We start from the raw sequence: 13,413 nt of genomic DNA, 5'->3' as shown, positions 1-13,413 counted from the left end.
AAGTCTGTGCTGACCAATTGGCCCCCATCTTTACACAAATCTTCAACAGATCTCTGGAGCTGTGTGAAGTTCCCCGCTGCTTCAAACGCTCCACCATCATTCCCGTCCCCAAAAAGCCCAAAATCACTGGACTTAATGACTATAGACCTGTCGCACTCACGTCTGTGGTCATGAAGTCACTTGAGAGACTGGTCCTGGCCTACCTGAAGGACATCACTAGACCCTTGCTGGATCCTCTTCAGTTTGCCTATAGAGCAAACAGGTCTGTGGATGACGCTGTCAATATGGGACTGCATTACATCCTGCAACACCTCGACAAACCTGGGAATTATGCAAGGATCTTATTTGTGGAGTTCAGCTCGGCCTTCAATACCATCATACCTGACCTTCTCTCAGACAAACTGAGACAGCTCTCTGTGCCCTCCTCCATCTGTCAGTGGATCACCAGCTTCCTGACAGACAGGCAGCAGCTAGTGAGGCTGGGCAAACTCATATCCAGGACTCTCACCATCAGCACTGGCGCCCCTCAGGGTTGCATTCTCTCCCCACTGCTCTTCTCCCTCTACACGAATGACTGCACATCAAAGGACCCCTCTGTCAAGCTCCTGAAGTTTGCGGACGACACTACAGTCATAGGCCTCATCAAGGACGGTGACGAGTCTGCTTACAGACAGGAAGTTGAGCAGCTGGCTGTCTGGTGCAGTCTTAACAACCTGGAGCTGAACACGCTCAAAACTGTGGAGATGATAGTGGACTTCAGGAGAAACCCCCCTGCTCTCCCCCCACTCACCATCATGAACAGCACTGTGACTTCAGTAGAGTCATTCAGATTCCTGGGCACCACCATCTCTCAGGACCTGAAGTGGGACAATCACATTGACTCTATTGCGAAAAAGGCCCAGCAGAGGCTGTATTTCCTCCGCCAGCTAAGGAAGTTCAACCTGCCTCAGGAGCTGCTGAAACAGTTCTACTCTGCCATCATCGAGTCTGTCCTATGTTCTTCTATAACAGTTTGGTTTGGTTCAGCTACCAAAACAGACATCAGAAGACTACAACGGACAGTTAGGACTGCTGAGAGAATTATCGGTGCCCCTCTGCCCAGCCTCCAAGAACTTTACACCTCCAGAGTGAGGAAAAGGGCTAAGAAAGTCACTCTGGACCCCTCACACCCAGCTCACTCTCTCTTTGTACTGTTGCCCTCTGGCCGGCGCTACAGATCACTGAGCGCCAGAACAGCCAGACACAAGAACAGTTTTTTTTCCCCAGGCCGTATCCCACCTTAACAACACATAACACACCCCGGTACTGTACATCTGTAAATAACCCATCAAACCTTCATCTGTACATAGGACACATGCACATTCACAGTTCTGTCTATGGTCAAGTCTCTTTTCTGTATATTTTTATTTTTATTACTATTGTTATTCTTATTTATTGTATATTCTCTTCATTAGTGTTCTTTATCACCTTAATTATATGTTGTCTGCACTATGTTTGTACTTTCTGTACTGGTAGCTCATAACACCAAGACAAATTCCTTGTGTGTGCAAACACACTTGGCAATAAAGCTCTTTCTGATTCTGATTCTGATTCTGATTTGTATCAAAAGTGTGATTTTTAGCTTGCATACATTTTAGTATATTTGAATAGACTCTAAAATATAAAATTTCAACATATTGATAGCATCTAAAATGTAAACCCTTTATTTTTTTAAAGTTCCAACCAGTCTCCAGGGGATTTTTATTGATTTGTACATCTCAAACTTTATTTATAGGGTTTACAGAAACGTATAATATCAACAGAATCATCGTAAATCCAAAAGTACAAAAAATGGCAACTATGAATATGAATACTGTTTTAATGACTTTTAAATCTCATTTGAATTAATCTGACCTTTATGAAACTATTACTCACATCTTCTGCTATCTAGAGATATTTGTTTAACCTACACAGTGTGAACAAATCTGTTTGAACTATGGCTAGGTGATGAAGGTCAAAGGTCGTTCCTGGGTGCCTCTGAATGAGCTCAGTTCTGGGATCAGATACATGGTCCAAGTACGGTGCCAAAGCCACATCAACTACTGGAGTGAATGGAGCCAACCTTTCTATTTCACATTGGATGGTAAGCATCTGCAATATTTTTCATACTAATACTGTTTATGCTGTATGCTTGTACATTTAGGTAATGAATTAATATAGTTCCAGAATCAAAGACCTCCTCCCATTTAACGACTCGTAATGTATAGTGAATAAATAAATATATGCAAATACTGACGTTTATGAAAGGGTAATCAAAATGTTGCTGCCTGGTATGCTTATGTTCCCATGAATTTCAGCCTTCTGTTCTCAACAAGAGAGCGCACAGGTGGACACATTTAACCTAACATCATTCAGTCTAAAAGCGGCTTTAAATGTACGTCAAACTTAAGGCAAATCAGTGCTTTTGCTGTTCCAGTTATATTTATCTTTCAGGGAGAACCATTGTCTTCCCTAAGCCTCCACTTTAAGAGTTTGACGTTTGATAATTACTTTCATACTGTTTATAATCTCTGCTACTTTGCATCTGTATAGTGCTTTGGCTTGTTGCACTCGCAGTATCTCTTTAATTTGTCCTCTAAAAGATGCACCCAATTCACTTTTAATTTTTAGAATTAATTACAATGCTAAACATTCAGTTTTCTAATGTTTTGTGAAAGCATTAATATGCCATTTGCTTGCAAACTGAGGTCAGACATTGCATTTGCAAGGAATATGGTGTTTGCATACTTACTTAAACTAGACATACACTGTACATTTACATAAAATAACCAATTATTCATGACCATAATTACCAATTTAAAAATACAATAGAATATTTCGATTCATTCCTAGAAGGTAAGATATTGTAAATATTTACCAGGCCAGAGTATGTACTGTCCTTGAGTTCTTTTACATTGTCGTTGTTAGGTTTATTAGTAAGGTTTAGATTCCTCCTTGTAAACAGTTTTTGTTAAATGCCTTCATAATTCAAAATCCAGTTTGCATATTAAAAGTCTATTGCTTGGCGTCATGTTCAATCTCAGGCCAATAAAATTCATTAAATTCATTGAAATTGAATGTGAGCACTGTACCTATAGGGCTCAAATACCTCAAATGATTCATACTGATTCATACTCAAGTTTCAGGGAACAAAAAAAATATGTTTAGATTCATATGAAATGCTTGTAAATTTGTCAGATGGCTTTCACACACTTGTAGCACACACAAAGCATATGTACACACATGCACCTTAGAGTGATTTAGGATTATGAAATTATTTTGAAGCATGAAGCAACTTCTAAGAAAATTCTTACTTGAGATTAACTGTAACATATAAACACTGTCCCGTGGTAGAATAGAGCTTGATTTATTATCTTAGCTGAATACTAACACTAATCAGGTAGGTTTTTGTTTATTTATTTATTTTTTATGACTCTTTTTTTCACTAGCTTTTAAATACCTACATCACAGCAGTGCCCATGAGTAATATACAGATAAGTAAAAAAAAAAAAAAAATCAGTTGAATAGCCAGTCTGAAATACTGCTGCCAACTAATGCTGCACTAAGCTGCACTTTGGGCTGTCTGCATATTAGTTAATGTTTCAACTGTTTCAGCTTGATTTAACATCACGAGAGACTTTATTCTGTCTCTGTTTTCCTACTTTGATGCATTACTCATGTAGCACCTGTCATTTTGTATGTGTTTGTAAGCTTTTTCAAGGAGGATCATACATTGTTTTTCTGATATGCCAGTTGGGTTGTATATTTTCAGAATCCATGCTGCGCAAGTCACCATAGCAACTAAATTTCAGGTTGTTTACTAGCATTAAAATTAACCCACTTTCTTTTTGCTGCAAGGGACCAAGATAGGAACGAGGGAAAATAAAAATCAATACAAGGGTGAATCTCAACACCTTTCAGAAGCATGTCTAGGTCATATTTCATCCTAAAATCAGACAAATTATAATTTTTTGCATTGCAACATTATTATTTTAAGCATAAGTGTTGTTACGGCAATCCAGTATTTATATTTGTAAATTATTATTATTATTATTATTACTAAATTTCAGATTTCAAGTTGTATATTAGTAGTATATGGTGTGCCTGTAATGTTTGTTGTAAACATTTTACTGCAGTAATTTCAGTACAATACAGTAAAAATGACTGTATTACAGTGTTGAAAGTCTAATGAAAATCATAATTAAGAATAATGAGAATGAAAGATGTAAATAAAAGATTAAGAATGAAAAATGCAAATTAAGTAAACATTTCAGCTGTATTATGATATTTTTAATTTTGGAGGAAATATGCTTAGTTTTTATAAATCTTAATGGTAAAAAATAGGCACAATTTTCTTGATGCAATATAATTTCTTACATTTTGGTCTTATTGTTTTGGGATGAAAATTGAACCAGACATGTTGTCAAGAGATTTGCCCACCTGCTATTCTTAAAGAGATAGTTCACCCAAAAATGAAAATTCTGTCATTAATTACTCACCCTTATGTCGGTCCAAGCCCGTAAGACCTTCGTTCATCTTTGGAACACAAATTTAGATTGTTTTGATGAAATTTGAGAGCTTTTTGACCCTGCATAGACAGCAACATAACTACTAATGTAACTCGAACCACTGATGTCACATGGGCTATTTTAGGGCTGGGCGGTATGTCGAGTTTGTACGATATATCGATATATTCTTTATAAGCGATACGGTAGCCGCTGCGGAGAAAGTACATAATCCAATTTGTTCTAAACATGTGACAAGCTTTATATTAAGGGTTTTAAAAAGAAACTCGTAAGATATAGTATAGTTTATAGTTTAAAGCGGCTCACCCCGTCAGATGCTCTGACAGACTCTACTAGAGCTGTTTAATGTGTTTGAGATGCGCTGTTTTCCTTAATGCATAACTTACATTTTACAGGTATATTCTCCGTCTTTAAATGTGAGAAAGTCATGGAAATATTTCCATTTTGCTATCAGAAGTGCACGAGCCTTCATCTTCGCTAATCTCCGCTAAACTTCACAGATACAAAAACAAAAATACCGAGATATATACCATATATCGCAAATCGGCCAAAACATAGAGATATGAATTTTTCCCTATATCGGCCAGCCCTAGGCTATTTTAACAATGTCCTTACTACCTTTCTGGGGCTTGAATTTTCATTTTGGGGTCAAATATCCCTTCAAGTCTGCTTTATTTATTTGCATGTTTACTGCGCAAAATGCCTGCTTTACATTTTTCTCTATCTTTCTCTGCTCCTTAAAGTCAGTTACATCCCTGCTGAAATCTTCACGACACCAGGGTCAGAGGTAACGGTTTATGCCGTCTTCCACAACCGCAGCTGGAGCGCGAGCAAAGCTGTGTGGATGCTTAATGGGCAGGTGAAGATTCCAGAAAGCCAGTACAGGGTAATCAATGAGCAGGTTAGCGCAGTGACTGTGACAGTAGATGAACCAGGGTTTGATACTCTGATGTGCTGCCACCAGTGGGGAGAGAGGTTCAAGTGCATCATCGCCTATGCCAAAATATACACCGAAGGTAAGCTTTGAATTATGGAGACATTGAAATTATTGAAACATCTCTAAACAGAAATGTAATAAAATGTTGCTTTTTTTAAAAAGCTAGAAAGTGTAAAATTGGCTCTTTTTTTCAGGGATGTTTAATGCAGATATTACCTGCCAGAGCAAGAATTCAGAGGTGGACACCATGAGCTGTGAGTGGAATAAGAGCGCTTGGGCACAAGTCAGACTACTTTACAGGTATGAACACAATCATAGTTCATCCATTTCTATTCCAGCCAGATTGTTATTGCAAAGATGGTAAAGATATTACTTTTTGTTGTAGACAATATACATCAATGTGTGAGACCATATCCGAGATGGAGGGCAGCGAAGAAGCCGAAGAAAACATGGAGTGTCCATCTGGAGCAGGAGACCACAGAGCGTGCACTTTAAGAAACCTTAGTCTGTTCTCCTGCTACAAAATCTGGTTGGAAGTGGAAGGAGGGCGTGGCAAAGTGAGGTCATTTCCTGTCTCAATTGCACCCATTGACTATGGTGAGTTCCAAAGGTTTTTCAGCAACATTCCATTTGGAAGTGACAGTATTCTGTTGACTTTTGATTATAAGTAAATATAATTAAATATATCTATATACATACACTACTGTTTAAAAGTTTGGAATTTGTAAGATTTTTTGGAATGTTTTGGAATGCTCATTCAGGCTGGATTTATTTAATCAAAAATATAGCACAACAGTAATATTGTGAAGTATTATTACAATATAATTTTAAATTTTTGTTTTATTCAGTCTTCAGTGTCATATGATCCTTCAGAAATCATTCTAATATGTTGAGTTGGTGCTCTGTATTGTATTTTCTATATTGTATTAAACTGTATTTTCACAGTTAAAGACAGCTGGTATGCTTATTGTTTTGAAGGAATCTGTTATATACATATTATTTCAGGATTCTTTGAATAGAAAGCTCTTAAGAACACCATTTATTTGCATTCAATTTAGATCAGTTTAATGTGTCCTTGCTGAATGAAAGTATTAATTTCTTTAAAAAAATCTTTTGAATGTTAATGTTTGTTATTGTTCATTGTGAAATGTTTTGAAAGTAAAAAAAAAAAACAATGTTCTCTTGAATAAGAGTTTCCCCTGTGGTTTTTTTTTCAGTGAAACCATCTCCTCCCTCAGACCTGGAAGCAACCACTTTGCCGAATAAAACCTTGAGTGTAAGCTGGAGACGCCCCCATTTACCAGTATACGACATGCAGTATGAGCTGCGCATTGTGGCTTTGCATGGGATGGCAAATACACAGTGGAAGGTAGGAAGAAGTTTCTGGAAGCTGGGGTCTCAGGTGGACAATGAAACCAGAAAGCTGAATAAAATATATTTAAGTAAATGCTTCATGCATAGTGTTTAATCGCAGAGGGCAGGCAATGAATTACTGTGGTCTGATCTGTTTGTCTGTATAATTGAGATGTTTGGAATTGAAATGACAAGCTAAATTGATCCTAAATTAAAATCTTTTCCTCTTACTGCGCCCACTATACTTCATAGCACTTCATTTTGAATTTATACCTTTTAGATTGCAGAAGGAAGATGGTCTGCAATTTTCTGTGGCATTTACAGATGAGTGTTCTGTCCCTTACAGGTCATCGGTCCTCTTCTGGAACCACAGGCAGAGATTCAGCTTGAAGAGTCCTGTGTTCAGTTCAAAGTAGAAGTTCGCTGTAGAAGACTGAATGGCTCTGGATACTGGAGTGACTGGAGCATGAGTTACACTTCAGTTGTTTACAACAGGAAAGGTAACAATATCAATATAGTTGTTCTACTGTTACTTAGCCTATATATTCCACAAGCTATAAGAGATATGCATTATTTTGCATCTTTTTTGGTTATATATATGAAATTGAAAACATGTTTAGAGCCACTAGTGTTACGATATGGTTGTAGACTCTCAATTTTTTTAGCTCGAGTCCTTGGTTAAAAAGTAGCTTTTGTTACCTCCAGGTCAATAAAAACATGAAAACAAACCCTACTTTTAAGTTAAGGCATATTAAAATAACTGAATTGAAATAACTTTTTTTATCCACCTTTTTCCTGAATGCCGTCTCAACTGACTCATACTGGAACGATGCTTTACATTTCATAGTCAAATGAATGTTTTTTCCGAGCAGATAATATAACGTTAAACCTATGAAAATGGTTTTAAAAAACACATGGTGCCATCATTTTACCTTGTTTTAACATGGATTTCTGTGGAGACCGGAATGCGACAGCATCCAAACAGAAGTTGGAATCCATCATGATGGCGCTCGTCAGTTACTCAGAAAAAAGGTGGATAAATAATATATTAAATAAACCGCTACTGTTGTGTGGGGATCACAAACAAGAAAATGATGTAAGCAATGCTTATGATGAAATCCACAGTACTTTGTCTATATAAAGTATATATGACAGCAGCTTTAAACAAAATCTAAATCAATGAAGCCAGACCAAACTGTAACTGGTGAAAAAATATGCAGGTGAAAAAAAATCTTTGCCAGCTGATTTGAAAAGATAAAAACAAGTAATAAGGTTATACAAAAGAAACCATTCTTTCATCTTAGCCTTGAAAGCCCATGTGAGTCTTCATACTTATTCTGAACACACACCTGCTTCATAATATCCATCTGTATGTCTGTGAGTCATGGTGAGTAACTTTATAATTTGCGGGAACTTGATAGGAATGAAGTAGACATAATGTTTACAAGAGGGCTGATGGCAATTTCACATAATAATAAAAACATTAATTAAACATTCATTTTAAAACTTGCCCTAAAAAGTCTTTATTTCTTACATTTAATTATATTAAACATACAGACATCCTAAATTACTCAGAGTTACTCAGTGACTAAACTAGTTCATGTGTAGCTTCCGGAGCTGCAAAGTTTAATTTACAGTGTGATTGTAGTCATAAAAATGCCTCTGCGTAATTTCATTGACTTTTATCTCTGTAGTAGGAATGTTTTGAATTGAACAAAGTGATGGTAGAAAGTCTATTAGGATTAATGGAAATTGCACCACATATCACCCGCCCTGACTTACGTATCGCTGTAGGAATGTGAACTGGAACATAACTGCTGGGGTGATGATCAGTATGTGCTTGTAATACCATTTTACAGCACATAATACAACTCTTTACAGCACCTTTCTAATATCTTTAAATTAGTGCAGAGCTGCCTGCTTGTGCCAGTAACCGTTGTTAGCAGATTGCTAATTGCTAATTATAATTATTATAAATATATTATATAACCAGTCATTCTTGTCTGTTACTGTATGTACAGAGTTGGAGGAATTTGCAAAACCTTTTTTCTAAGCTGAGAGAAGAATTACATTCAAGTTTGTAGTCAGAAGTTCCAAATAACAGATAAGGAAGATCTGTTCGATTATATGGTGGCCTTATGAGAAAAACAAAAATGTTAGTCATAGCCTTGTAGACAGCACTCCATATGGCACAATAGCGATTTGTCTGATCCAAGTTCAAGTTAAAGCTTTTCCAGATACCATTCCTCTCTCTCCAATCTAATCGTTTCCTTACTTTCTATGATTATACTATCTCAATGAAGGAAAAAGGGGGAAAAAAGAAACTTGCTTACTAAATGAAAAATGCTTATGTTCTAATTGACATTTATTAAATTTGTTTGTTTATATTAATATCTATTTAATAATATATATCTATTTTAACATATACTGTATAAAAGTTGATATTTATAGTATTTGCTTTCTAAAACAATTAATTTATATTAGTAATTTGCACCTATGATTAGATTTACTTTGTGGTGGACTAAAATATTTATTAGTGCATGAAGTCCAGCACGTCCAGGTTAGGTTTTGACCATTTTCCTTTTTCATTTCTGTCTTTCCCTTTTTTTCTTTTTTTTTGCCAATTTGCACAGTTATTATGTTATGAAATATTAAGTATTATTTCTGTCAGGACCACTATCGTCAAAGATGATTGACAGTTATCATATAGTTTGGATTGGCGGTATGGTTCTGTTCTGGGCAAGAACTCCCTGCGCACCCATGCAGCCTAGCATGGATGAGAGCAGGGAGAGCAGTGATAACCCCCCAGGGTAAACAGAACACAACCAACATAAATGTATTGCAGATATCGTTAAAGTTCAGTAATTTTATGTACACATTTTAGAATTACTCGTATTCAAAGGAGAATCAAAAGGCTGAATCCTGAGGAGGAGCTGGGGATGGAGGAGGGTAATTAGCTATTGAGCAATGTGAAAACTGCTGATAATACTGAAGGACCTTATATATGGATGCTTAGGTGTCGTAATCCTATGGGTAGATAAGGATCAGCTGAGAGTCAGCTGATGCAAGCTTGACTAACGTGACCTGCCAGAACTAACGCTACGCTTAATATTACTATGTTAGTAAATATTAAGTAGCACAACTATTTATAACATTAAGAATTTTTGTCTAGTGTGGATCTGAAATGTATTTTAGAACTTTTTGTTAATTGTATACCTTGTGTAATTTATTCAGATTGCCATAAAAATCTTGGCATGGCGTTAAAAAGTGAATAAATAAATACATTTATGGCATTACTAATAAATAATGTTTCTTGAGCACCAAATCAGCATATTAGAATGATTTCTGAAGGATCGTGTTATTTTAAATTGGAATGTTTTACAGTGTTCCTCTTTTTACTGTATGTTTGATCAAATAAATGCAGCCTTGATGAGTATAAGAGAATTATTTTTATCAAAAACATTTAAAAAATGTATCCCTATATCCCAGCGTATATCTCTAAACCTTTTTTAATATACCTTTTTGAACATAAGAGATAATCATGACTGTATGGTGTGTCATTTCAGCACCAGAGATGGGACCAGACTTCTGGCGCGTTATACAAGAAGATCCTGTTAGGAGTGTGACAAACGTCACACTTATTATTAAGGTTGGTAAAGATTGACTTGATTGATTTACTCTAGCAACAAAATAAATGTGATATATAAAGTTTGAGCTTGAATGTTTTTGTCACTTTTAGCCGCCTGTCCTAGCGGGAGATCCATATAGTTGCGTGGAGGGTCTGATGATTGAACACCAGGCCTCAGGCATAGCTATGTGGTCAAATGAAACAACATTGGCTCAGTTTCACTCGTTCCAGTGGAGGAAGGAAGCGCACACAGTCACCGTAATGTCTCGCAATGCTTTGGGCATCTCTACAAGGAATCGAAACATAACGTTGTTGCATCAACCCAAACGTGAGCTGACTTGCTTCATACCCTTCCTTTAACATCACACAAAACTCTTTCACTTCAGTCTAATGCAGTCTAATGTTATCAATGTTTTTGTTTGACGCACAAGAAGTTTAGTTTATTTATGTGCCTATTGATGGTGCTTTAATTCATCCAGCCCTAATTTTTCCGGGTAATTGTTTTGATAGAAGCTTGGTGTTGTTTGTTTGGTGAAAGGGTTGTTTGGGATGGAGATTTGATTTAGGTATTACACATATTCAATGAAACATCATAACAGTACGGTACTCTGATATTTTGTTCCTGATTATTATTATCTGTTCCTGCACCGTAAGTGTTTTTCACATAGAAATTATATAGATTACCCTATTTGTATGAATTAATCGTGTCCTTCTTTTCTTTTCTAGGACGATGTGTACGTTCATTCAGCGCAGTTGCAAATTCTAGCTGTGTGTATCTTTCCTGGAACCTGTTATCTGATCATCCAGTGCCTCAGTCATTTGTCATCGAATGGCTAGACCTGGAAAAAGACCCTGAACAGGATGTGTCTTTGACTGAGAGGCTGCAGTGGGTCAGAGTTCAGTCCGCATCGAGAGATCTCTCCCTTTGCCGTATGTTATTTTGCTTGATATTCTTCACACATTCCTCACATTTGCATATCAGTACATGACAAAAATAAAAAAGGTTTATCCGTAGCAGTGTAAATGATCTTTGACGGTGTAATTTGTTTTTGTACAGGTCGTTTTTATGGCTCAGAGGAGTTCACCTTGTATCCAGTGTTTGTGGATGGTGAAGGGGAGCCAGTGCGATACACTGGTGGGTTTTACAGCAGTGACATCAAGTAATGCATTGACGTCATCATGTGATCAATTTAAGCCCTGAAGACATTTTTATGTGCGTTTGGTGCTCAGCGAGTAGACTCAGGTTTACAAACATTGCAGATTCACATTCATTTTGTGAAGTACGCATTTTGCAAATGGCTGTCTAAAAATATTATATGAAAATCATGTTGATTTGATAGAAAAATGTGCTTTTCTTTGGTTTGTCATCCAGTTACTCGGGGCAATCCTGCAGCATATATCCTCCTGCTGATCATTGCGTTCCTGTCAGTGGTGCTGTTTGTCACTCTACTGATGTCACAAAACCAGTAAGACTTACAACTCTCTTCTTCCAGTCAAAACAAATATAGTTACAGTATCATTATATTTGTCTGTCAAAATAGTTTATATGCATATGGATGTTGTTTAAAGCTAAATGATTTGTTCTTATTAAAACTGGAGGTCCCTGCTCTACCACTGTATTTACTGTACCAATGGATAATGGGTTAATCTAGAGCAGTGGTTCCCAAACCTGTCCTGGAGGAACCCCTGCCCTGCACATTTTGTATGTCTCCCTAATCAGACACCCAATTTACCTGTAGTTCTTGCAGTCTCTACTAACGAGCTGATGAGTGGAATCAGGTGTGTTAGATAAGGGAAACATACAAAAGGTGCAGGGCAGGGGGGCCTCCAGGACAGGTTTGGGAGCCACTGATCTAGAGAGTAAAACAAGGCTAAAAATGGCCTTAAAGAAAAATTCTTGGAAAACAGTCAAATCATATTACAAAATCACAGACCTTCTGTTTATCTTCCTGGATTAACTTTTTAAGATGTTTTTGGAAGCTACAATATATTGATTTTGAAAGGCCAGTTGTTTGAATTAATGTAAAGTACATAAATTGGTTTACTGTATGCAATGTATGCTCATTCCTAGCAATAGAATAGGTTGCTTGAGAGCAAATATTTCACAAGTTCTGCCAGAGATAATTACTAAGGTAACATACAAAATCATTTTATCATCTGCTTAGACTTGATTCTCAGGTAATATCGTGACTTTGTGTACCACAAAAAGGCATGCCTATTTTTGCTCTTTTAAGGAGTGGCAAAAGTGCAAATTCAAACAAAAACATTTAAGTTTGGATTTTATAATGTGGGTGATGAAATCTGAATCTACTCTAGACTTTGATAAAGCAATAGTTCACAACAAAATTAATATTTGCTTAAAATTTACTCACCCTCAGGCCATCCAAAATGTAGATGAGTTTGTTTCATCATCAGAACAGGTTTGGAGAAATTAAGCATTACATCATTTACTCACCAGTGGATCCTATGCAGTGAATGGGTGCCGTCAGAATGAGAGTCCAAACAACTGATAAAAAACTTAATGATAATCTATAACTAATCCACATGACTCCAGTCCTTCAGTTAACTTCAAGTAAAATAAACATCTACGTGTCATGTTTGTAAGAAACAGAACTGTTGCTACTGTCCAAAACACGTCTATATTTCACAAGAATGCTTTTTCTAGTAAAAAAAAGTCCATCCCCTGTTGTCCTCTCACATAAAAAAAAAAAATCCACCAGCATATTTGTTTAGAACAGTTTTGGCTTGCAAACAGTGCTTGACCTGTGCATATTCCATACAGGATGAGAAAACTCATGTGGAAGAATGTTCCAAACCCCAACAACTGCTCTTGGGCCAAAGGAATGGACTTCAGGCAGGTCAGTGTGAACAACTATTAAAACCTTTTTTTTTCTACCTAAAAATGGAGTAGATCCATTCCTGATTCAAATAGAGGACCATTGTTTAATTGA

The 13,413-nt window shown here is 36.6% G+C and overlaps 1 protein-coding gene across 2 annotated transcripts in view; it reads left to right on the top strand.

The window, feature by feature from the left end:
• The window catches only part of LOC306879137 (leptin receptor-like), a gene marked incomplete at its 5' end in the record, with an annotated part of 35,369 nt that overhangs the window by 20,225 nt on the left and 1,731 nt on the right, over positions 1–13,413 (top strand). For both annotated transcript variants that reach the window (XM_079431873.1, XM_079431872.1), the window contains 12 exons: positions 1,984–2,122; positions 5,288–5,560; positions 5,676–5,781; positions 5,867–6,078; positions 6,699–6,850; positions 7,181–7,334; positions 10,401–10,483; positions 10,574–10,790; positions 11,189–11,392; positions 11,520–11,597; positions 11,835–11,928; positions 13,245–13,320. In XM_079431873.1, the coding sequence (XP_079287999.1) occupies positions 1,984–2,122; positions 5,288–5,560; positions 5,676–5,781; positions 5,867–6,078; positions 6,699–6,850; positions 7,181–7,334; positions 10,401–10,483; positions 10,574–10,790; positions 11,189–11,392; positions 11,520–11,597; positions 11,835–11,928; positions 13,245–13,320 (1,788 nt within the window). The remainder of the gene's footprint in view (positions 1–1,983; positions 2,123–5,287; positions 5,561–5,675; positions 5,782–5,866; positions 6,079–6,698; positions 6,851–7,180; positions 7,335–10,400; positions 10,484–10,573; positions 10,791–11,188; positions 11,393–11,519; positions 11,598–11,834; positions 11,929–13,244; positions 13,321–13,413) is intronic.

This window comes from Barbus barbus (genome assembly GCF_936440315.1).
Source record: "Barbus barbus genome assembly, chromosome: 13".
Taxonomy (NCBI): domain Eukaryota; kingdom Metazoa; phylum Chordata; class Actinopteri; order Cypriniformes; family Cyprinidae; genus Barbus; species Barbus barbus.
Note: the sequence above shows the minus strand (reverse complement) of the source record. Positions and strands in the feature narration are given on the sequence as shown.